At 40.7% G+C, this 24993-nt stretch overlaps 1 protein-coding gene across 1 annotated transcript; it reads right to left on the reverse strand.

Moving 5' to 3' along the window:
• Nucleotides 1-1299: 1299 nt before the first annotated feature.
• LOC143856930 (Leucine-rich repeat protein kinase family protein) lies at nt 1300-21015 on the reverse strand. The gene is made up of 4 exons (XM_077367210.1): nt 18651-21015; nt 12415-12543; nt 2768-2790; nt 1300-2279 (listed from the first exon to the last, which is right to left on the reverse strand). Exons 1-4 carry the CDS (start codon nt 20591-20593, stop codon nt 1726-1728), a joined length of 2649 nt encoding a protein of 882 aa, XP_077223325.1. The 5' UTR covers nt 20594-21015; the 3' UTR covers nt 1300-1725.
• Between the last annotated feature and the right edge of the window lie 3978 nt (nt 21016-24993).

Consider the following 24993-nt stretch of genomic DNA (forward strand, 5'->3'; position numbering starts at 1 on the left):
CTTCGGGTCAAACTTTGATCTTAGATAATATGAACAACTTAGAAGCTTGCTAGCATTCTTTGGCCTTGTAGGAGTCCTAGAATTCTTTGCCCATGCTATGCATGGGTGTAAAAATAATGGGCGCCACCCCCATCAAACACATGAGGTGTAAAAACGGTGGGTACCATCTTATGCATGGGCTCTGGCGGGGGTCATGACTCATGAGACACAGCAAAACATGATGTAAAACGATGAGCTCACCCAATGCATGTTTTAATGGAGTAGTGGGCGCGCTCTATGTGGTGAGTCCACTTAGTAAGTGGAAAATCTTGGGCTCTATCATATGCTCGGTTTGGGTGGAGATGGAAGGTCGTATCGTATGATAACAGGAGGTGTAATATGATGGGCCTCACCTTATCTAAAGATGTGTAACATGTGCTGTAAAATGTTGGCCTCACACATGCTATGTATGCGGCGTAAAACAATCCACCCTAGAACAAATTCTCACAATTTTCACCTCATGTTTTGATGGGTGGGGCCTTTATTTTTACACGCATACATTTTTCGTATTTTCACAGGGCCAGCTCAAACCCAACCAGGCTCAATTTGAAAAATGGGGTTAAATGGGTTGAGTTAGCGTTGAGAGATTGAATGGCCGATTGGGTCCAAGGTTCAGGTTGGGTGAAGTTAGGGTTGGCCTCAAAATCCGGACTCTATCTGCTGTGAGCTCTTAGGCTTTGTTCACTTGTTTTCTCAGGAAAGGAAAAGAAAAGATTTCCTGGGAATCTAACGTGGCATTAGGAAAAGAAATCCAGGGAAACTGTGTAGGAAAAGGTTTCCCGCGCCTGTTCACGTGCGCATGAACTATGCAGGAAAAGGTTTCCCGAGAAACTGCTTGCCCACCCTTTTTCACTAGTTTTCCCAGGGAAGCAAATCCGACCAAAATAGTGGGATTTGGTTTCCTGAGAAAAGAGACATTTCCACATCATTTTTGGCAATTTCCATGTCATTATTTGACATTTCCCACCTAGGCTTGTTACTTTCTCAGGAAAGCAAGTGAACACCAGAATTCTGTCTTGTCAAGGTCTTGTCAAGGAAAAAAGAGGCTGTTTTCCAGGGACTTGCTTTCCCGGGAACGCAAGTGAACAGAGCCTTAGGGAATTGTAATGACCTTTTACAGCTGATTATACAATAAAAGACACAGTGAGTTAACCCCAATATCAAAACACGGTTGTGCTTATATCAGGAGATATTTGATGATTGCTTTCTGTTCATCAATGCACGTTGCCCGTTTGCTATTACAAGAAGAAAAAAAACATGAACTGTGAAGCCACGGGAAATTCATTATTATTTTCCTCTGTTTCTTCTTTTTCCTGAACAGAAACTGAGTAGCTTACAAAAAACCATCTTGCAAAGCAAAAAATTAACAATTCAGCATAGCATCCCTAGTCCCCCCTGTCCCCTCTCCATTACCCCTTATGAAACTGCTTTACTGTCCATAGTTCATATGCCCATCTCTGAATTACATTGTGAAAACAAAATTTCATGGAAATTCTTCTGCAACAAGAATATAAAGATCAGTCTCAATAACTAGCTTTAGAACCTGGCCCCACCACCCGCCCCTAGACAGCCAATTTTGCTTCTCTACATCTATCTGAAGAAAAAATATGTACACAGGACTTCAACTAGCAGGCACTCAAATGGGGCGCCCGCCAAAATTTATTACCAAAGAATCACAAACTCAGTTCAATCCCCATCCTGTCTCTCGATGTCGCGAACACCCGCTGGTTCAGGGAATATCTCATTGGATAGTCTCTTGTGGGAAGATGACACATCCCCACCTTGCAAACTTCCCTGAGAATAGGCCGTCCCTGATCGTTTTAAAATAGTGGCCTCCCTAATGCTGCCAAAGAATGCAGCATTCCAAGAGCCTCTAGACGATGTAGTCCTCAGCCTTGCCGAGCCTGAATTCTCTTCTCTAACGACCTTCAATGGGTTCTCCAATGCTTTGAGAATGTATCTGGTGAGGGGACGTTTTGAAGGCTTTGGATTCAAACATGACTTTGCCACAATTGCCATTGCCCAAACCTCCTCAAACAGATCCTCGTCGAGAATCAGAGATGGGTCTACTATCTTTGTCATCAATTCTTTCTCATTAATATTGATGTAAGGCAATGCATATTCCAACCATTCATTTGTGTTGGCATTATTAGACGCACTCATGCCTAGCTTACCAGTTACCAGCTCGAGTAACACCTTCCCCAAGCAATAAACATCGTAAGCACATGTTGATGGAGGACCTGGCCATTTTAAGCAGAGACAGGCAATGGCATCAGAGATCTCCTTTTTTTTTTTTTTTTTTTATGACATAGGGTATCCCCACCCCATTTTAGGACGGGAGTGTCCCCACCCCATTTTATGACATAGAGATCTCTTTATTATAAATTTTCAAAAAAGAAGAAGAAAGAGATCTCTTTATTATTGTCTGAAATTGATGAGCTAAATGGCAGTGAGCCTCCCTTGTAGGTGGCAGCCAGCTCAAGGAAGAGCAAGATAACATACTATGTGGCACATAAATCTTTGTTGCCTTCTCTTTTTTATCTTTTGAAAGGAAGATCTTCTCGTTTGTCTTATTATTTTTCCAAGAATAAAGAAAAAGAAACAAGGATTTATGTGCCACATAGACTGTTATCTTGATGTTCTTTGGAATGGATAAAATGCTTTCTAGAGAGATCTTCCTGAAGAAGCACTAAGAAATTACCAAATGAAAAAAGTAAACTGGACATACCTGTAAGACCTTGTTCAGAGGTCCTGCACATCATCAACAAGAGGTAAATATTGTAAGAACATAGGAGACATGCAATGCCACCAGTGGTCTATAATTCTCCAAAACATTATAAATTATAACCTAAATATCAACTCAGTTTCCTGGCATCATCATAAATATGCATACAAAGCGTGCGCACACACAGAGATATGCGTGTGTACACACAAAACCAGATATATAGTGAAGACCCAGTGCATTCAGTCTCCAAGAAACTGCCACAGACCTTGTACATTTAAATGTGGTATACCGTATATGTAACTGGTTACATTCATCACTTTTTAATCCATAAGGATTCAATGGACAAGTTTTCAGAGCATTACGATTCATAAAAGTATAATAACTGAACAACAAATCCATGACCTGCAAAAACTCGCAATGGATTTAGTGCTTGGCAGCAAATCAGCATGCGGAAATCTTACAAGATGATGCATGCACTCACATGCATATAGGCTCAAATGTTACATGACATCCAATTGGATTAATATGAACCCAATGAAAAACAGTTAAACCCAAATGAGATGATATGGATGCAATGTTAAGAGTGGGGAATTTCCATGAAAGAGCAAGCAGCATAGACTGGTTAACAGTTCTTGAACAAGATATGGCCTATTCACGATCAATGGTTGTCTCTTATAAACAGTAAAACCTCTCATGCCAAAAGTCAGAAAACAGAGTCCACAAATTGTCTTCACCAAAAATTCTTTACATCATTTTCTAGTTATGTTATTGGGAGATTCCAAAATAAGATACTTAACTATTATTAACATTATAAAAGCAAGTTGTACAGTCATATCCCATGTTGCATTAGTACGGGTGCGAGTGTCGGAATCCGACATGGATACCGAGTGTCGGATTTCGGCAAACATAAAAAATAAAGATTCATAGATTGCCAAATTATTTTTAATCAATTTTCAAATTTTAAATTTTTACATAATAACATGGTTATAATAAGTAATGTATTAAAATTTTTAATAGGTTTTTTTTTTTTGAGTAATATTTTAATAGGTTAAATAAATACAATGCTTTATTTATTTTTGACAAAATAAAATGTTTTATATTCATGCAAAAAAACTTGCTATTAGGATGGATAAAAAAATCGGCAATTGTAAAATTGTGGTACTGGTATTAAAAGAACAGATAAAAGGGATCCAGAAATGTCGTAGAAAATTTTGAAAATATTGGAATCTGACACGGGTACTTCACCCATTCAGAATAATCCTGTAACATTGTTTCAGCCACAGGTAATAGTTTTCGAGCCATATATACCATTTCATTTCAATATAATTAACATCTTCGGAAACAAGTTCAAGCAACTTGAAGTTACACAAGTCGTGGATCCCTGGTGATAACCATGTATGACTTCTCCAGCATGAGAATTTTAAAAGGAAAATAAACAAGGGTAGCGAAACTATATGAAGTGAAAATGGTCATCATTTTGTTAGTAGACAAATCAACTTAACATAGATTTAGAGATTACGGCCTTAAGACATTACTGAAACTGATTGAAATGTGGATGCCTCATTAGGAGATTAGTCACTGTATGTAGCTTGTTAGCATACCATCCAGGCATAAAAAAAAGGCCTAACATATGCGCAGTTTCATGTGGTGCTTCCACTAACTTTGGTAGGAGTAAATTTTTTGAATGGCAAGATTTTATTAAAGTAAAAGAGAGCCATAAGGCTAGGGGACCAAGATGGTCAAGACAAAAATAAAAAGCACAAGCATACAGAAAAGAAAGAAACAAAGCTCCTCTCAAGACAAGAGACTGAAAAATCTCTCTCCACCCATGTCACACTTGAACGGGCCAATTGCTTTACCTCTCCATTGGCAGAGTGAAAGACAAGCTGAAACAAACGAGAGCCAGTTTCATTACCCTGATTCCTAAGAAGGATGGGGGGTGGACAAACTCGGTACCTTTCGCTCAATTAGTCTTGAGGGGAGTGTTTATAAAATTCTGGCAAAAGTATTGGATTCAGAGGGTGTTGGAATGTAATGACCACACTTTTTAATTTCCCTTTATTATTATTACTATTCTTAATAATAATATTAATTACTAATATTGATAATTATATCTTTTTAAAATTCGTGTGAATTTTTTTACCGCCGGATTTCAGCATACTATAAATAGTAAATTCCGATTTTTACTATATATAGTAAATTCCGTTTTTACTATATATAGTAAGTTCGTTTTTACTATAAATAGTAAAATCCGTTTTTAATATAAATAGTAAGTGGGTCCCACATGTTTTAAATAACTTTAATTGATCTTAGATTGATAACTACACATTTTTACAATAGTTTAAACAAAGAAGGACTCTTGCTTTATTAGAAGTAGACTATGATTAGGAAACCCAACATGTGGGTTTATAAAAACAACCCACCATGGGTTTTCTAAACCCATGGACGCCCCCTTCTCCCCAAAAACGATTTGGAGAGAGACCGTGAGAGAGAAAGAGAGAAGAAGAAGAAGAAGAAGAAGAGGTTCGATCTTCGGTTTGATTTTCATCTTCGAGTAAGTGTCCGAAAAACCCTTTTTTCATATTCCTTATCGAATTGTGTGTGTTTGCCTTTCTTTGTTCTTGTTTTTTCAAAACAAGGGTTTTAGTGGTGTTTCTTGATTGATCATGATTCTTTTGCATCAAGAAAAGAGTTTTCAATTTTCTTTTAAGGTTTTTAATGTAGAAATCATATTTTTCTTATATAAATTATTATTGGGTATGATCTAATGTGTGGGAGAGTTGTTTTTTGTTACTTTAATCCATGCGTGTCATGTTTGTGAAGATTTGTCACTGTTTTTAATAAAAATCAGCATAAAAACAGTACTTTTAAGGGCTGTTTTGAGTAGATTTTTCTAAAGATATATTATATAACTTATATAAGTAGTCTTATATGATGTTTATGATATGTATGAGGTGTGAATAAGCCCAAAAGTGCTGATTTCCAAGAAAATCAGCAAGAACGAATGGTTTTATGGGCTGTTTTGTGTAAACTTTTCTATATACTTGTTATATAATTTATATATATTATTGTTCATGAGACATATGGTATATATATACAATTTATAAGCCTTAGAGTGCTGTTTTTAATTAAAAATCAGCACCTAAAAGGGGTGGATATTTGTTTTAATCATGGTTTTCGAAAAATCAGATTTATGTGTATTAAATCTATATGCTATATCAACTACTTCATTAAAAATCAGCACTATACGTGTGTTTTGATGCCATATACCAATTGATTTTAAGGAAAACAGCCCTTCATATGTTTTTAGATGATAATAAAGCATGAATTTTAGGGAAAAACATCGCTTGTGATGTGTTTAATGTAATGCACTTACCGTTTTTTATAAAAACAGCCCTATGTAGATACGTTTCAGATTTTTAACATGATTTCTTAAAAATCAGCCCTTTATATGTGATATATATATAGTGTATAATTATTTATAATAAGAATATTATATTTATATATGATAATGAATGATATCAAGATTTTTTTTGTTAGAAATAAACCTTATGTGTCACATGATGAATTTTATGTTTTATCTTTAGAAAAATCAGTACCCAAGATTTATAAATTTAAAGTTCAGCTTGATAGGGAAAAAGATATAAATATGATATAATTAAGAAAGGCATCTTTTAAAATAAAAGGTTATACTTAGATTTAAGTGTTAGGAATAGTTTAGAAGTAGATTTATCAAGTAAAAACAAAAAGGTTGAGACAAACGAATTAAAATAAAGAGAAACTTTTAGCCTTGACCAATCTAATTGACACCTTGACATATAATATCTACAGGTTCACTTCGTGATGGATTCATAGAGCTTTTCATCTCAATTCACCCTCGGAAATTCAAGGCAAGTGATAGTGGCTTTCATGGTAACAATTACATAAATGGACTTGTTATTATGATTGCATTTTGTTTGATTAGATTCTTTTCTAAATGGCTAAACTGGATAGCAAGCTCTGTTTTGATAAATTGTTGAAAATATGGTAGTACACTAACCATGCAGGGGAAAGTAAAAGAAAAACCCCTCATGACAGAGAGGGAAAGAGGTACGTATAAAAAGCATGCATTCACATATAGGATACTATGGGAGGGAGGCCCATGGGAGACCCCCTTGGAGCCAACCTTGGGTGAGATGCCAAAAGCCACCCCAAGGAGAGCGTACGACATTGGGCTGGCAATGCATTCAGGTGGACCTGGTAAATAGGATGACCGATGAAATCCTACCTAGGTTACATCCAAATATGGGTGAGGGCCTAGATGGTCAAGATCAACGGCGGCGTAGAAATGCCATGAAATGAGAAATAATGGAAAAAGAAAATGAATGAAATGGGGGTTTGAAATGTCGTATGGTCTTGGGGTAGCCTCATGCATTTTTATTTTTGCATGCTTGCATCTTTGCATTTTTAAGTTTGGTCCCTATTTCTATTTCTAGTTCTAGTTCTATTTTTTATCTTAATGAATGGTTGTTTTGCTTATGCTAACTCTCTAAATCATAAGAAATAATTTCATAATACAATCTCATTTAGTAGCTTTTACTTTGCGAGCCATTAAGGGATTTTGTTCGGCTTGTTGCTGACTCTGTCACCACCCACAGGTTCTCTAGGTGTTAGCGATGGAGCTTCTGTCGCGCAGAAATACACACTATAAATGTCACGGGATTGGGAGCTTGGGAGTTGGTTAGAGTGTCGAGCTATATTCAGTTATGGTGTTTTAGTTTGAGTTGCAGTTCAGCTTTATTTTAAATTCAATGGTATTTTTAGTATTGGATTTTAATATTGTAATGGACCATAAATTTCATAATGGTATAAGATTTGTTCATTTTATTTGGTGAATTTTCCTCATGGGATAAAATTGGTTAGTCAGCTTGTTTCCCTTTTTGGGGTAGCGATTCGGGTTTTGGGATTTGGCAAAAATAAAATAAAATTATGTCTAAAAAGTTGCCCAAATCCGGGTCGTTACATGGAAGCTATGATTTGTGGACACGGACACGAGTGTCGTGTGTCGACAAGGACATGGACACGGGGTGTCGGACACGGCAAAGCCCCAAAATTTAGAAACGGGGACACGGCTAAAGTAGAAAGTATATGTAATCATGATTTGTGGATATGGATTCGTGTGTCCAGTTTTGACATGGATACGAGTTGTCTAAATGAGGTAAACACAATATTCAATAAAAAAACAAAATGTCACCCTTGACATGGTACAAAAACATGTTCACTCACCCACATTAAGTCTAACACTTCCAGCAATACAATTAAAAGTGTCCAAAGGAGTATCGACACGTGTGGACACGGGTGTCGTGTCGGACACGGCAAGACACATGAGTCGGCAATAAATTCGAAGTGTCGCAAATCATAGGTTGGAAGGAATAATCACTAAAGCGCAAAGTGTGCTTACTGATGGTAGACAAATTTTAAATGGTGCTTTCATTGCCAAAAAGTGTATGAACTTTTACCATCATAGTAGGGGGAAAGGAGTGCTATGTAAGTAGGGGGAAAGGAGTTCTATGTAAAATTGATATGACAAAGCGTCTGACAGAGTAGAATGGGGATGCCTCGAGTGCCTTATAGGCATAATGGGATTTGGAGATAGATGTCTTGGGTGGATAAGGCAGTGTTTCAAAATGCGGAAGCGGGTCAAAATGCAATCGAAGAAAATCCTAGTCGACTCGGCACGCCGCGGTCGAGTACTCGGTTGACGAAGCTGAGTACTTGGGTTGACACGGTCATAACTTGGGATAGTCAAAGAAGTTTTTATTGACTCTGTAGGGCAAAACACGGAACGCGGCCAAGGGAAAAGGGAGTCGACTCGGGAGAGTCCATGATGACACGGGGAAGTTTTAAAACTATGGGATAAGGAACTGCTTGTCCTCAGTCCGAGTCTCTATACTTGTGAAGAATGGAACCCCAAGGGATTCGTTAAGACCTCTAGAGGTCTTCGTTAAGGCAATCCTCTATCTCCTTCCATTTTTACCATTTTGGCAGATGCTCTTAGCAGAATAATGATGAAGTCGGAGCCACAGGTTTTATCAAGCGATCCTCGATTGGAAGTCCTGTGGTGGAGATTTTCCACCTTCAATATTCTGACAACAGCTTCATTTTTAGCTGTCCAGACAGGTGGATGCTTGGAAAACTTAAGGCAGTTTTAAGATGCTACAAACAACGTATCAATTTTGCCAGGCCAGTGGTCATGGGTGTCAACTTGGAGGAAGTCAAAACTAAGGAGTTTGCTAACACGTGTTGTAAGTGTGGGTCGATATAGGTCTAGCAGTTGGCATTGTATTCAAAAGCAAGTCCACTCTGCAGTGATAGAATGGGCAATGTGCCTCCCTCTGTTCAAAGATTATCTGGTGTTTTATACACGTCCTGGGATGAGAGATCTTGTTGAGCTGTTGTAGGCAGGTGCTCCCCGTCTTCTCTCTATCTTGAGCTTCCACACAAGTGGAATGATGGCGAGGTGCTTCGCGGGGTATAAGAGCGCATGAGGTTCAGTTTAAACTTCGAACGCCTGTAATGCTTTGAGCCACACTACAAACTTCTGATTTTTTTTGTGTGTCAATCCATTAACTGAGAAGCCACCCATCCAAGATGCACTGAACATGGACTAAGCTGAACCCGAATTGAACACACTCCAAGAGAATGGTCAGTGGTGAAGAGTGGCCCATGCATCCATGCTGGCTCTTAGAGAGTCCTGTCTTTTTGGGTTGAGTGCACCCATGTCCTCAATGCAGGGTCTACAATATAAGATCCAGCCCAAGAAAACCCGAGTTACATTGCCTTAAGCTCTATCAATAAAGGAGAGAAAGCTACTTAGAAAGAAGCAGAAAAGCTAACCCAGAAGAGGACCTGTGACCTATGCCTGCATATGTGTGCAAAAGAAATCTAGCCAAGGCTACACATCAGAACAACAATTTGAGGTTTGTGCCACTTCAGTTGCAGTGAATAGAGCTAGTGTTATGCTTAACAAGGAGCGGTTATGAATAGAGCTAGTGTTTGTGCCACTTCAGTTGCAGTGAATAGAGCTAGTGTTATGCTTAACAAGGAGCAGTTTTGGGTTCATACCCACCACCAAACTTTAGCCTGTACAAATTTGCCCAGTTAGACTAAAATGAATCTTTGGCTTCATTCACTACTTTCAAATAGTTGAATGCATACCCACTTCATCGATTGCATTTGCGTCCTTCTTTGTGTGGAATACAGTACTTGGAGAATCCCGTTTATTTCTGTGTTTGTTTGTCTCTCTAAGACAGGATTGTTCCTATCAAAATCTTAATGGGGGTTGAACCACAATTTGATTAGGGTTCTCATATCCTTTGAACTTTCAAAGGCTTTCTTGTAGTATAAAAGCAAGTATGTTATCATTCAAAAAAAAAACACAAGTATGTTCTCTTTATTATTTATTGGATATTGCAAATCCAATTCAAACTCAATAATCCTGTTCTCTTTATTATTTATTGGATATTGCAAATCCAATTCAAACTCAATAATCCTGGGCTTGGTTCAGTCTTGGATAAGCTGCTTTGAGTCCCCTAGCATAATTGGGATACACCAACTATTTTCAAGAATTTGCCACCAAGCTTGATACTCAATTAACAATAGTGGAAACAAATTAATTGCTTTCTCACTGCAAGTAGCATCCAGGGAAGCAGGAAAACGTTGATTTCAAGAACAGTACTTGAAACCAGTCCCTTCATAACCTCATAGCTTTTATCCAATGGCCTGATCTTGGCCAAATTTGGAGATAATTTCTACTCATTAGCTGTCACAGCATATCCGAAATCCAAAGTGATCTAATGGTTAGATATGAATCAAATATCAGATCTGGGCTGTTCATTTTCCAAAAAAAAAAAAAAACCTGTAGGTCCTAAACTTTCTGCCCAGATCGATGATCTGATGGTCCGACCGACATCCAACGTGGATAGATCAATCTGTTTTTTCAAATGGCATGGATAGATCAATCTTATCTATATATTCTAACCAATATCCAAAGATCAACCTGATCCAATGGTCGGATTATTCTGAAATTTCAATTTTAACAGATCCGCAACCAAGTCGAACAACCTAATTCCCAGATCTATCAACCTTTCATCTCTTTCGCTAGATCCATCTTGCATTGGATTTGGTATTGGGGCTTAGGTTGGAATCATATCGTCCAAATGCAGTAGAGTTTCCACAGGAGGAGTTACAAAAGTTCCACAGGGTGTGCTGTTCGCGAGAATGGTGGAACGGACAAGACACAGCTGACAGTTCAAAAGACTGTTCCAAAGCGGCGCAAGTTCACACCAAGGCAACCCAAGAAAACAATGATCTGCCAACAGTGGAGCAACTGTGGAGTTTCTTAACTCCGACAGTACTGCGTAAAGTGTCGAACACATGGTAGGCAGTTATACCATGTGGAAGAAACGATAAACGATGAAGAAGGTAATTCTTGGGAGTGTGAGATCTGAAAGCCGAATAATCTGCAGCTGGAATCATTGTTTGAAGTGGATCAGTCGTGGCACTCGACAATGTTGAGCCTTTTCGAGCAGGGGAGAATGATGGAGGACCATCCTAGCGAAGAAAACCTTCCTCCTGTCCAGATCTGCATTGTAGTCGAACAGCCAAATTCCCAGATCTATGAGCCTTTCATGTCCTCTCCTAGATCCGTCCTGCATCATACCCCCACCCCCCAACACAAACACACCACACCTAAAAAAAGGGCAGCCCAGTGCACGAGGCTCCCGCCATTGCGGGGTCTGGGGAGGGCTAGATGTACGCAGCCTTACCCCTGCTTTGCAGAGAGGCTGTTTCCGTGACTCGAACCCGTGACCACCAGGTCACAAACACACCACACCTAAATCCTAAAAAAATAACAAGTTAAGAAATGACAAAGGGTTCGTTCGATTTTGTGCAAGATAGTGCACTCAAAGGATGTGATCCCTCTACAATTGGCCACATCTCCCGCTGTGACTACAGAACGGGTTATGACAGGTCACAAGGCTGTGGGAGAGAATCCACTGTGCACCGCATCCAACGAGAATCAAAAGAAGACTTCGGCGTTTCATAGCCATGCCATTGTTGTAATGGTGAAGCAGGAATTGGAGTTTATTTTCAACAGCAGAACATACACTACATATCAGACACGCTAGTATTTAAGAAAACAGTGGAAGTCGGATTCAAACAGAAGAGGTCACTGCCCAATAACAAATTCTTTCAGGAAATGGGGAACACAACAAAGTTCCTCATCGAGAAATGGGGAAGACTGTTCTGAATCAGAATCAAGAAAATAACCTCAGGTATGGAAATATAAAAAAATAGTTACATGCTAAAATTAATCAACTGTAAAATGTCTCAGAAAAGGACTCAACGGCCTGTAACTGAAATCAGATATGAATCTTAAATGTAACCACCAACCCTTCTTAAAATAAATCAAACATAGAAAGCGAGCATACCCAACTGTTGTATTAAACAATGAAGTCAAGATATGAAAAATATAGAATGAATATAACACAGATTTACATAAATAAAAAGGAATAACCAAAGAGCCAGACGCAACACATCCTGGTTCTTAGCAATAACTACAAGAATGAGCTGACAGACCGACATCAAAATACAACCTGAACACTTACTGTGATAGCCGCAGGAACCTCGTGAGGACATTTTGATGGCCATCCCCTTCTTGGATGCATAACTCACTCAAGCTTCCAAACCGTACTTCAAATTTATCATCGAGAAGGATACTACTAGCTTGAACATCTCTTCAAAGACAAGAGAATCATATCAAACGTTTAGAACATATTGTAAGTAGTAAAAAAACTCAATTACATCTGAATCGAATTAACTGCCACAAAACTGTTTTTTAAATCAAACACTCTATTTTCATCAGCATGAATAAAAGCAAGCCATTTCTCACAATGAAATATTTTCCTCTTAAGCCAAACAGGACTTGCATGAGAGTATGCAACATCCAACGCACAGGATTCGAGTTCAATCAGCAGCATTGTGATGCTCATAACTATTACAAGCTAACAATGGAAATGCACAAAATCACAAAGTGTTGGTTTTTGCTTCCCATGTTTTGATCCACATGCTGGTGCTCATCCGAGCTGTCTCATAAACTTTCATAGTAACAAATTTTCAGATGCATGGACATCAAGACAAAGAGAAGGTTCCATAAGGATTTGGAAGTAATGCAAGTCATGTGGGCCATAGTAGATTCAATCAAGCAGAGGTGAGAATGCTCACTAGAACCATTTAAGATACTGAAGCCCCATTCAGTCTTACTCCAGCATGAATGGCTAGTTGAATTGTGTGTGAGAATTGTATCTTATTTTTTACCTGCCATGCAATGCAAATTAAGACATCAAAGGCATCTATCAGACTTGTAGACTATTTGGTTTATGGTGTTTGTGGGTATTTCTGGGAATATTGAAGTGTTCATGATATTTGTAATTTTCTATAACATACCCTTCTTAATAAAATGGTGGGATGTGAACCCCTTGAAGTTCACATCAAACCTTCTGATTGAGAAAAGGTTAGATCTTACGGTTTCTCAATAGGCCATATGGCTATCTTTTACATAAATGTGGATCAATCTCCTTTGTGTGGATCTCATGGAGACCTTGTTTGAGAAGTAAGATGGTTTTTAGTCAATTAAAACCATTTTAAGGTATGCTTTGCTGTGTTTTTCACTTTTTTGCATAGCACGGTCGTTCTAAATCTAGGGTTTCTTTTGGAGAATGTTTGAGCTGAATCTTGAGGAAAACTACCGGATTTTATAGAAATCTCTATGCCAAGTGAAATTCGGATGCAAAGAGTGGAATATGGCTGGAAGCCCAAGTCTTGGACCCATTGCAAATATTTTAGTCATCCCGCTGATGGTTGCCATAAGAACAAGAAGTAAGACCCAACAAGAAGAATGGAGACCGGTTAGGACATCAGAAAGGCACTAGAGCATACCTTATTGGAGACCCAACAAGACACAACCACATACAAAGTTTTCATCAGAAACAGAACAAGACTTGAAGAGCAGAAATCAAAAAGGCACTAGAGCATCTCCAAAAAGAGAGAGACTTACCAGAGAACCTGCCCAAGCACACAAATTGGCTAACATCAAAAACAGATTTATGTATAAAAAAAAAAAACATCAAAAACAGATTCTTTATCCTGGACAGCTTAAGAGGGAGAGGCCGGTAAACCACTTCCTGTACATCAGTACACAACAAAGACACATGTTTTTCACACTTCCTCCGAGGAAGATGACATGGACCACTACTCCAGCAATGACGAAGACAACCCAAAATTTGGCAATCCTTTAATGGTCTCAATTGTTAATGCCCGCGCCCGCCCCCCCCCCCCCCCCCACCCCAACAAAAAAAAACCCAAAAAAGGAAGAAGAAAAAATCATCACTCCAAATGAATATAAATGGGGCATGGAATGTCAGGGGGCTATGTTCAAAGGTAAAGAGAGAGGCAGTTAAAATGCTGATTCATCACAGTAAGCTCACAATCATTTGTGTTCTTGAGACCAATGTAATCAAAGGGTTATTCCTAATGAAGCACGAATATGGGTGCGGGTACGTGGATACGTGATTTTAAAAGAAATAAAGGGAAATGTTATCAGCACTACTATATTTTGATGAGGGCACTCCTCACTTTATTAAAAGTACAGTATGGACCGCACCATAGGATGATCCAAACTGTCCATTAGATGGGCCACAGCCTAAATAGGTTGTGCCCCAAAAATCATTTCCATATGTTGATCCTAACCCTCTGATCTGAATGTTAGCGGCTTATAAAGCCTCCCATTGGTTCGTATAGCGGGTCCACCTTTGCGGGTCCACAAAAAGTGACGAATGGGAGGCTTTATAAGCCACTAAAGTGCAGGGAGCTCCCTGCGCTGCAGCGCAAGAACACTTTCCTGTATTCTGTTACCTATTTTTTTATTATAACTGTTTTTTTTATAATAACTCTTATTTTATTAATAACTCTTCTTTAATTAGGGCACTGATAAATTCACACCCCCTGTAGGATAATTTGCACCCCTTTAACGTGAATTGACGTTAAAAAGCGTTAAAGTCTGCCACATACCCTCCTTTGAAGGGTGGGTATCTCCTATTTCTCGTCAATGTCCTAGAAGTGCGACAGGCCTTCGGGTTAAGTTTAGATCCTCTTTTCTCCTTATCATCGCCCTTTAATTAATATTTGTTGCTGTTGAATAACATGTTGTAGGGTAGTTTAGTCATTACCTCTAGTATAGAGGGTATTGTAGTCTTTGTACTCACTTGCCCTATTTGGGCCTATATATACATCATATTCATGAGGAGCTCCCTAGTGGAGACTCTCTCCATCCTTCACTCCTCTTCTTCTTCCTCTCTTCTAACCCTAATCTCATTTCTAACATGGTATCAAAGCCAATGGGTTGATCCTTCAAGAAGGAAAGAAGAAGAGTCTATCTCCCTCCATGCCATCATCCATTTCTCTCGTATATCTCTTGTATCTCGTTTTCCTCTCTTTATCTCTCTATAGTTTCTCCCTCAAATCTCAAATCCCTCAAATATCTCTCTCGTAGTGTCTCTCTTTCCTACAGTAACCCACTACAATACCCAACTAAAAAAAAAAAAAAACCATTTCTATACCCTAGAAATCTTACTCTTTCTCTTTCATTTCGTCAAACCATTTCGTTTTTAACCCATTTTCCCTCTATCATATATCTCAAAACAAAACAAAAATCATGTTTGTATTTCTTGTGTAAACCCATTTTGGGTTCTCCTCCACTCCAAAGTTCTCTTTATTTTCTCTTCTCTATAGCTTTTTTGGCCTATGGCCTTTGTCTTTCTCATCTCATCTTCAAGGTGCACCCCAAGTGTTTGATGAAATGTCTCAAAGGGGTTTTGTGCCTTGAAAGTGTTCTTTTTGTTTCAAGTTGAAGGCCTTTGGCTTCAACTTGAGGGGGAGAGTTGTCTTGTATTGTTTCTTGTTGTTCTCTTGTGCTTGTCTTGTTGTCATCTTCTTATCATCTCTTTCTTTCTATTACCTTCTATGTATTTTATGTAGTTCTTCAAGGCGCGCACCAAGTATTTGATAAAATATCTACGAGAGGTGTGGTGCCTTGTTTGTCATCTTTCCTTTTTCTTCTTCTCTACGGCGCACACCAAGTGTTTGATCAAATGTCCGAAAGCGGTGGAGTGTCTTGTTTGTCTTCTTTTCGTTGCAAGTTGAAGGTATTTGACCTTCAACTTGAGGGGGAGTGTTTTCATGTAGTTCTTTGTGTCTTTTCTTAGGAGTGTTGTCCACTTTGTTGTCTTTGCTTGAGGGGGAGTGTTGTTAGTGTTGTCTGTCTTCTTTAGGGAGTGTTGTCTTGTTTTCATGTCTTCTTTTTCATGTCTCTTCATGTTGTCCGGCTTTATGCCTTATCTTCACCGGGCAATGGTTTCCCCATCATTGGTCGGTTATCTTCTTATCTCGAGGAAACTGTTTCTCCGTCGACCTCTCATTAGGCGATGATGTTCATGCCGACGACCTTCTTTCCAGACGATGGTTTCCCTATCGTTGTTCGGTTATCTTCTTCCTTTTATCTTGTTATCTTGAGGCGGCGGTTTCCTCGTCGACCTTTCATTAGGCGACGATGTTCATGCTGTCGACCTTCTTTCTAGACGATGGTTTCCCCATCGTTGCTTGGTTATCTTCTCCCTCCTTTTCGGAGTGATGGCTTCCATATCCATCATTGGTCGGCTCTCTTACAGGCGACGATCTTTTCCCGTCGACCTATCTTTTCCGGACAATAGTTTCCCCATCGTTGGTCGGCTCTTTTCAGGCGACGATGTCCATGCCGTCGACCTTGTCTCCAGGCGATGGTGTCCCCATCATTGGTTGGTTATCTTCCTCTTCTTATCTTCAGGCGACGATTATCATGCCGTCGACCTTGTCACCAGACGATGGTTTCCCCATCGTTGTTTGGTTGTCTTCTCTATCTCTTCTTCTCTCCAAGCGACGGTTTCCCCGTCGACCTTGTCTTCGATGGTTTCCCCATCGGTAGTTATCTTCTTCTCTTGGCATTGACTACTTAGCTGATGTTCTCGCTCGTGGTGCTTCGTCATTGTTTGTGTGCGCACCTTTTGGTGTGACCCCTTTTTGCTCAATGGATCATTGTTATTCCCTTATTGAGGTGCCTCAGTTCGATCCTTCGTGGTTCCAGACTTATTGTCAACTTCTCATTCAGGGGGAGACCCGGTTGCAACCGCTCTCGCCGTAGTGCTACTTCAGGAGGAGTTGTTACTTTTTGGTGGCCGCTGATCTCAACGACCGTACTCTCATGATGGTCGTTATCTCTTGTTATGCTTTCCTTATGTATTCACCATACCAGCTTGAGGAATGTTATACCAAGCTGGATGTATGTATGAGCTTATTGTATTTTTTGTTATTTTTAGTTGTTTTTGTAATCTCCTTTGTACCAAGCTGGAGTTCCCTAGTATATACACTCCAGCTTGAGGGGGAGTGTTGAATAACATGTTGTAGGGTAGTTTAGTCATTACCTCTAATATAGAGGGTATTGTAGTCTTTGTACTCACTTGCCCTATTTGGGCCTATATATACATCATATTCATGAGGAGCTCCCTAGTGGAGACTCTCTCCATCCTTCACTCCTCTTCTTCTTCCTCTCTTCTAACCCTAATCTCATTTCTAACAGTTGCTATACCCCCCGCCCCCTTTCAAGCCTAAACAAACTTCCTTCCAATATTATATTCATTGTATCCTATTGATGTCTCTTTTCCTTTGCATATTGGAGAAAAAAGATAACTAGATTAGATTGATAATTGCATTGCAATTTGAGTATCTAATGTATATTTTACATTTGTAGTTGCTTGATCCTATGATTTATTAGCTTTTTAAATGAATGCACATTTGTTGCAAATTATGATTGATAATCAATACACTTATACATGTGTATGTGCAAGCGTATCCCCGTTTCTCGATTTTTAAGGGCTGCCGTGTCAGACACCTCGTATCCGTGTCAGCACTAGACACATGAATCCGTCTCCACATATCATAGCCTGAATTCTGCTACATATCGATATTGAACGATATGTGATTTCATGCACATCGTTCCAACACTATATCATCAAACAATCATTGCAGTGGCAGCTCATAAGGAATGGGGAGACAGAGCTCCCCAAAATATGCAATACTTTATGGGTTAGTAAATTCTTGGTAAAAAGAAAAGAGGTGATGAGTAATCCTCTACCTTGAATGTTTCAATGCAAAAATATTCAGGAAGACAAACAACTTCCATGAATTTAGGACAACCAAATAACTAAAAATCAATCATAGACAATAATTTATTTATTTTTTTGAAAGGTCATAGATAGGGCTGTTTCACAAGTGAAAATGGGGATCCGCACCGCGCGGGGCGGGGATTCCCCGATTTTGGGCTGGGCCGTGGATGGGGATTTAAAAAATTCCCCAGAACGGGGATGGTGCTGGGCCCAGCCCGCCCCGTTTCAATATGCAAGCCATTATCAGTACCGTCTTATTTTAGTACTGTTTTAGTGTTTTTTTTTTTTGAACAGTAAACATTTCTTTTAGGCCAGTGATATTGGCACTACAATATTTTGATAAGTGCACAGCTTGACTTTTCTTCTTCATGGGCATTACAAATTTTTTTTTGGTAGTGTGCGGAGCGGGGATGAGGATTCCCCGCCATCCCTGAAGTGGGGGTGGGGCGGGGAATTTTTCCTTCTGGCGGGGACAGGGAATGCAACATCTGGCCCCACCCCGTCCCGTTGCTAGCCCTATTCATAGATTGCATTGTGACAGTTATTGCATACATTTTTTTTTCAAAAAGAAAGAGCAAGTCATATGATACCTGTGAACAAGTGGGGGATTACATTCATGGTGCAGATAGGATAGAGCCTCAGCTGCTCCTATCGCTATTTTCACCCTCGTTATCCAATCCAGTGACTGCAAACCATCTCCTTCCTGAGTGGTTTTCCTGAACAAGGCATTAGATAGGTCACCGTTTGGCATGAACTTGTAAACAAGAAGTTTCTCATTTTCATGCTCCAAACAATGACCCAAGAGTGGAACTAATCTGCTATGTGAAGCGCTGCTGAACAAATCCAATTCTTTCATATATGCATCCCTCTTAAGGGTATTCACATTGATCCTCTTCACAACTATGGGTATCCCCCCTTCCAAAATGCCTCTGTAGAGATCCCCGGAGTGCCCATGCTTGATAAGATTTGAATCTCCAAAATCTTTCGTCGCTCCAAGTAGCTGTCTATAGGTAAAGGCTTCACCCAGGCTGGCAAAGTTAATAGAGATCCCATAAGGTGGCAAACCACCTACTGAAGGGACGGGGTTTGCACTTATTTCTCTTTGATCAGCAGTGCCCACTTGCCGACGCCTACATAAGAACAGTGCTACCAGCAATACCAAGAGGGCAATAAACACGATACCCCCAAACACACCTAGCAATATGAATTTCAAGTGTTGGTTGTTCTTGTCTCCTTGGGCAGGTGGTGAAGTGGGGTCATGGGTAGGTCCAATGCCATTGAAGTTCAAGCCTCTCGCAGCATAGAATGATTGGCAGTCCTGCAAACTCTTCTGATTCGACACATTTTGGAGGCAGTTGTCATTTACAGAAGCATTCAAACTAGTTCCATCAGGCACCCGGCCTTGGAAATAGTTTCCGGACAAGTCGATAAAACTGAACCTCTCAAGCTGAGATGTGAGAGACCCATATAATAGATTGTACGAGAGATTGAAAATGGCATCACTAGCATTAGCAATTGAGGTACGATTCGGAATGGTACCCGTGAGGTTATTGTAGGATGCATCGAGGAAATGCAATTCAGATCGAAACCATAATACATCTGGAAGAGCACTGTTAAAATTGTTGTGATTCAAGACTATGGACTGTAGTTTTTGGAGATTCGAAAACACATTGGGTGGCAAAGGACCCGTAAGCGAATTGTTTGCTAGAGCGATTCTCCGCAAGTTCCTCAACCCACCCAATTCATTAGGCAATGTCCCTGACAGGAGATTGAGGCTGAGATCAAGATCGCGCAAGAGAGTAAGGTTACCAAGCTCATTGGGTATCGATAAAGTAAGGCTATTGTCGGAGAGGTGTAAGGATGCCAGATTCAAGAGTGAGCCAAGTGAAGGCGGAATGGGACCGGATAGGAAATTCGCAGAGAGGTGGAGTAATGTGAGATTGTGGAGAGATGAGAGAGAAGGAGGAATGAACCCAGTTAGCAAATTTTGAGAAAGGTCTAATACCAAAAGGGTGGAGAGCTGACCTAGGGTTTCAGGGATGGTGCCAGTGAGTACATTGTTGGACAGATAAAGATGGGTCAAATTGGGTAAGTTACCTAAAGAAGAAGGGATGGAGCTAATGATAGATGAAAAACGCAGATCAAGAACAGAAAGAGAACTGAGATTGCTACCAAACCAGTCAGGGATTGGGCCTGGGAGGAAAAACCCAGAAGAATTGAAATAACTTAAGGAAGTTAAATTGGCTAGGGCATCAACTGAGAACTGAGGGTTTATCCGTCCAAGCCGGGTTCGCCTGAGACCAGAAAGATTGAGACCCACAACACGACCCGACTGGCAGCGGACCCCGTGCCAGGCTGAACAAGGGTCAGCCTTTCTAGGCCAGTCCTTACTCCTAAGCCCTAATGAGGATCTGAGATCAAATAAGGCAGAAAGTTCAGTACTAGAGCTTAAGGGTTGCCCTAATATGAATGAGAATTTGAGTAATAGAGACAAGAAAAATAAGCTAAGAAATACCCTTTGTAGATCCACCATTTTTAGTACATCAAGTACAATAAAGATGATATTGGCACCTTATTCTCATCTTTTTCTCCTTCTTCTCCAAATGCTAGGGTTTTCTTCTACAATACATTCCATAGATTTGTTTTTTGTAGGTTTATGAATGAATTAAAAGTAAGGGAAGAGAGTCTTTACGTTACCTAATAAGCAGATCTGTGTTCTTTCTTCTTCTTCTTGAGGAGTGTATGAACTATGAAGTATGGTGTGTTTAAAAGTCTATATAAATCTTTGTCTCAACCTTTCTCTCTAGTTTCCATTTTTTGACTCAGAGAGAAATAAATGTGTGAAAAAGGTAACTTTTTATCTGGCTTTGATAGAGATGGATTTAATTTTGTGTACAGAGCGGGAACTAAAGGAATGGATTAGGAAGAGATGGTTGTTGCACTTGCACATGTCACAAGATTCATTCAAACTGGTCATCTTATGACTCACGGTGTACTAGATTTAGATTTTTAACCGTATTTTAATTACACCGTCTAGTCCGGTATTCTTCAAAATGCACTGTACAGCTCATAGATGATCCTAACCGTCCATCTGTTGACCCATAAGCTAATCAATCTTTTAGAAATTTTTCAGGAAGAAGGTGAAAGAATCTACCCGAGTCAAATTGACTATGTCTAATCCTGACACTAGTTGGATTCGTATGCACTAGATTGATTCCTAGCCATCTGTTGGCTCACAACTCCACAACTGTCACAAAAATCATTTTCATGATCCTAACCCTCCATCTATATTGGTTTATTGGTTTTCATAATGTGCCTAGGATGATCCTAACCCTCCATCTAGGGGTGCAACTCGGGTCGGGTTGAGGCCAACCCGACCCCGACCCGAGCAACCATTTGCTCAACCCGAACCCGGCCCGGCCCAACCCAAGATTTTAAGCTTAAAAAAAGTTGCACCCCTACCGCCATCTATACTGGTTTTCATAATGCGTCGTCCCTCTATACATTCATTAACGCTGTGACCCAACAGATGGAGCTTGGGACTGTATAGTAGTACTTTTTGAAAAATATTGGCCTATACAGAGCCACAAGAAGTATAAAAACTCAAATTTAGCACTTGATATTAGGGCATGGTTTTAAATTTCGACCAATATCTGAAATTTCAAAATTTTGGATTTCAGTCAACCCCGAAACCGATATCTATAATAGCCAAAACGTTACATGATTTCACCCGAAATTTCGAAGTTTCGGTCGAGATTGTGGTTTTTCAAAAATTTCGTCCGAAATTTAAGGAAATTCAACCAAAAATCTCGATTTTTTTAAATTATTTAATAGATATATGGTATCTGAGCTCAAGCTAAGATAGAGTTTCTGAGAACTCAGATAAATTTTTGAGCTAGAGTTTTTAAATAGCGTGGGTGCCTATGTTGTTCAGGTTATGTTAGATATTGATTCTATAACCTTACATAGATAGGGTGTCCCTAAGAAATCATCTCCAGAGGATCATGGTTAGCGTTGATCTGTGGAGGTTTAAAATGGACGTCTACAAAATAGTCCATTTTGTGCCTCTGCAGATCGAACGGTTAAGATGATACTATGGAGATGGTTTCTTAGGAACAACCTATCTATGTCAGGTTCTATGGAATGAATGGGTTGGATGAGTCAAACAACATGGGAGATGCCCTATTTAAAAAGAGTAATGCTGGGGAAACCGAGAATATGACCTAGAAGGGGACCCAACAAATTGATTCATGCCACAACATCACAAGTGACGTGAGCAAACCCTTCATTTTAGGCAAATCTGAAAAAAGTAATTTTTTTTTCAACAAATGGCGTTTTCTCATTGCAGGTCCCCTATTAGGTCCTTTTGTCGGTCTCCGTATCATTTTCCACATAAAAACTCTACCTCAGAAATTCTGTCTGAGCTGAAATTCTTAGCTTGAGCTCAGATACCGCGCTCCCTTATTTAATATTTTCCTGAAATTTCGACTGAAATTTGGTATGAAATAAAATATTAATTTCACTGGTATTGCCGGATTTCAGCCGAAATTTCGGTGTCACTGACGACCGAAACGCATTCCGAAACCGAAATTAGAGTTTATGTATTAGAGTTTACATAAGTCTTGAGTTTGAGTCATCCAAGGGATGGGCTGACTTTGAATAAGGTACCCAGATCAACCAAACTCAGTCACATACTGGGCCACTGGGTGGCCTGTGAAAAGCACTATCCACAGCAATTAGAGTTAAAGTCAAAATGAGCTGCCGACATGAGGGATGACTTGTAAAAGGGGCTATGGAATAGTCACAGTGAAAGCCATCAGAAAGAAGGTTATTGATGACATCTACTTCTAAACGTGATTAAATGTAACAAGCCTAAGTAGTTTTCAAAGAAAAACTCCTTCCATGAGTCCAAGGCTTTTGGCGTATTGGTTACATGCATAATAGAAGAGGTAGAGAGATGGAGGCATCCATCCTTTGAGATTGAAATTTCATCCTTAGATCAACTACTAATGTACGGGGTATTGTATTATGAGAGAGAGAGAGAGCAATCAGTATGCACAAAGATCCAAAAGAGAAGATGTGCAAATGACAAAATATCCTTGAGAAAGTTTTGGATGGAGGGGTCCATCCCCAACACTAAAAAAAAAAAGGCATGAGAGAGAAATTGTGTGAAAATGAAGGTGGTAGCTTACGCGGCACAACGCGTCTTCTTACGTGGAATACCCATCACCCATGCGTCTTCTTACGTGGAATGCCCATCACCCCCAATGAAACTAAAATCCAATCGCCACGTCAACTTCCACTTCAGATTACTTGTACCTCTAGCCTTGTTGTTTGGCCTACAAGTGTGAATAGAGGAATAGGGGGGCTCTAGCATCCTAGGTGTTAGGTCTAAAATTGGTAACAGGTTATGGTAGGGCCGGAAAGGCTTATCTGACACACCACAACTGAAGGGCTGGTGGAGTCCTGCGCTGCACAAGGGCACAGACAAGAAGATAAAGGGTCAGAGGACCAACCCGGAGTGGTGCTCCGGACGGGCGCTTCGACACTCAAGTCAGTATGAGCAGGAGTGCAGAGCAATGTCAGAGCAAAATCTTAGGGTTTTGATTTTCAGATCCCTCACCTTAGCACAAGTGAAGGCTATTTATAGTGATTCTGAGCCACCTGTCCAGGACAGGTGGTAGTTCTGAGCCACTTGTCCAGGACAGGTGGTGGCCTCTGTATGGACCAGGTCTCATACCTAGGAAGGGTAGGTGGAAGTCCCTGATTTGGTCCAGGTGTCACACCTAGCAGGGACAGGTGTTGGCTTTGCAGCGGTCTCTGTGAGGGCCACGTGTCAACAGCCAATTGGTTGCTGAGTTCGGACCTCATCAGTGCTGAGTTCGGACCCATCAGTGCTGAGTTCGGACCCATCAGTGCTGAATCCGGACCCCATCAGTTGCCCCCTGGTTCTCCGAGTCGTGACAGCGGCTAGGGGAAGCAAAAAGAGGGTTAAAGCAGTATCTGGCCGGCCTTGAGGCCTCTGGGCGGCTGAGGCCGGCCTCAGGCAGGGGCCAGAAAAAACCGCAGGGGCCAGGGGCCTCTGGGCGGCCTGGTTCGGCCTTGAGACTTGGCCTGAAGGAGCATGGCCGGGCAGGAGCCCCTGTGCAATCCAGTCCGGTCGAAATTTGAACCAGAAATCTGGCCGGTCAAACCTCCTGGGCGTCGTCTCCTGGACGGGGCGGCTAGGCCGGACAGGTCCTCTGTCGCCTAGCGAACACGTCATATCCTGTCCGGCTAAGCCTTCTGGGCGGCTAGGCCGGGCAGGTGTTTTGTCGCGTAGCAATTGCGCCATATCCTGTCCGGCTTCGGCTAAGGCGTTGGACGGGCAGGCCGGGTAGATCTTTTGTCTTCTAGCGAACGCGTCATATCCTGTCCGGCTAAGCCTTCTGGGCGGCTAGGCCGGGCAGGTGTTTTGTCGCGTAGCGATTGCGCCATATCCTGTCCGGCTTCGGCTAAGGCGTTGGACGGGCAGGCCGGGCAGATCTTTTGTCTTCTAGCGAACGCGTCATATCCTGTCCGGCTAAGCCTTCTGGGCGGCTAGGCCGGGCAGGTGTTTTGTCGCGTAGCGATTGCGCCATATCCTGTCCGGCTTCGGCTAAACCTTCTGGGCAGCTACGCCGGGCAGATCTTTTGTCTTCTGGCGTCATCACTTTGCACTTTGGAACTTGTACCTTGCATTTAATGCGGACGGTGCATTTAATGCGAGCGGCGCATTTAATGCGGTAGGTGACGTGGCGCACTCCGGCTGGTGGGAAAAGGGCGGGATTTTTCCCGCTCTTCCAAGCCTATATATACCGGAGTTTTTACTCCTCATTTTTCACTTTTCACATTCTCCTCTCCTTCTCTGCTGCTCGGCTAGTCAAATTTCTGCCCGCCTCGGATCAGTGAGCC

The sequence above is a fragment of the Tasmannia lanceolata genome, unplaced genomic scaffold, assembly GCF_043159265.1.
Source record: "Tasmannia lanceolata isolate RefF3 unplaced genomic scaffold, GAP_Taslan_0.1 ptg000024l, whole genome shotgun sequence".
NCBI classification, from domain to species: Eukaryota; Viridiplantae; Streptophyta; class Magnoliopsida; order Canellales; family Winteraceae; genus Tasmannia; species Tasmannia lanceolata.

Coding starts and splice junctions, on each gene's coding strand:
- LOC143856930 (XM_077367210.1), bottom strand. CDS start 20,593: ATGGTGGATCTACAAAGGGTATTTCTTAGCTTATTTTTCTTGTCTCTA. Junction 12,544..18,650: donor AATCCCCCACTTGTTCACAG/GTATCATATGAC, acceptor TTGTCTTTGAAG/AGATGTTCAAGCTAGTAGTA. Junction 2,791..12,414: donor AGGTTCCTGCGGCTATCACA/GTAAGTGTTCAG, acceptor GATGATGTGCAG/GACCTCTGAACAAGGTCTTA.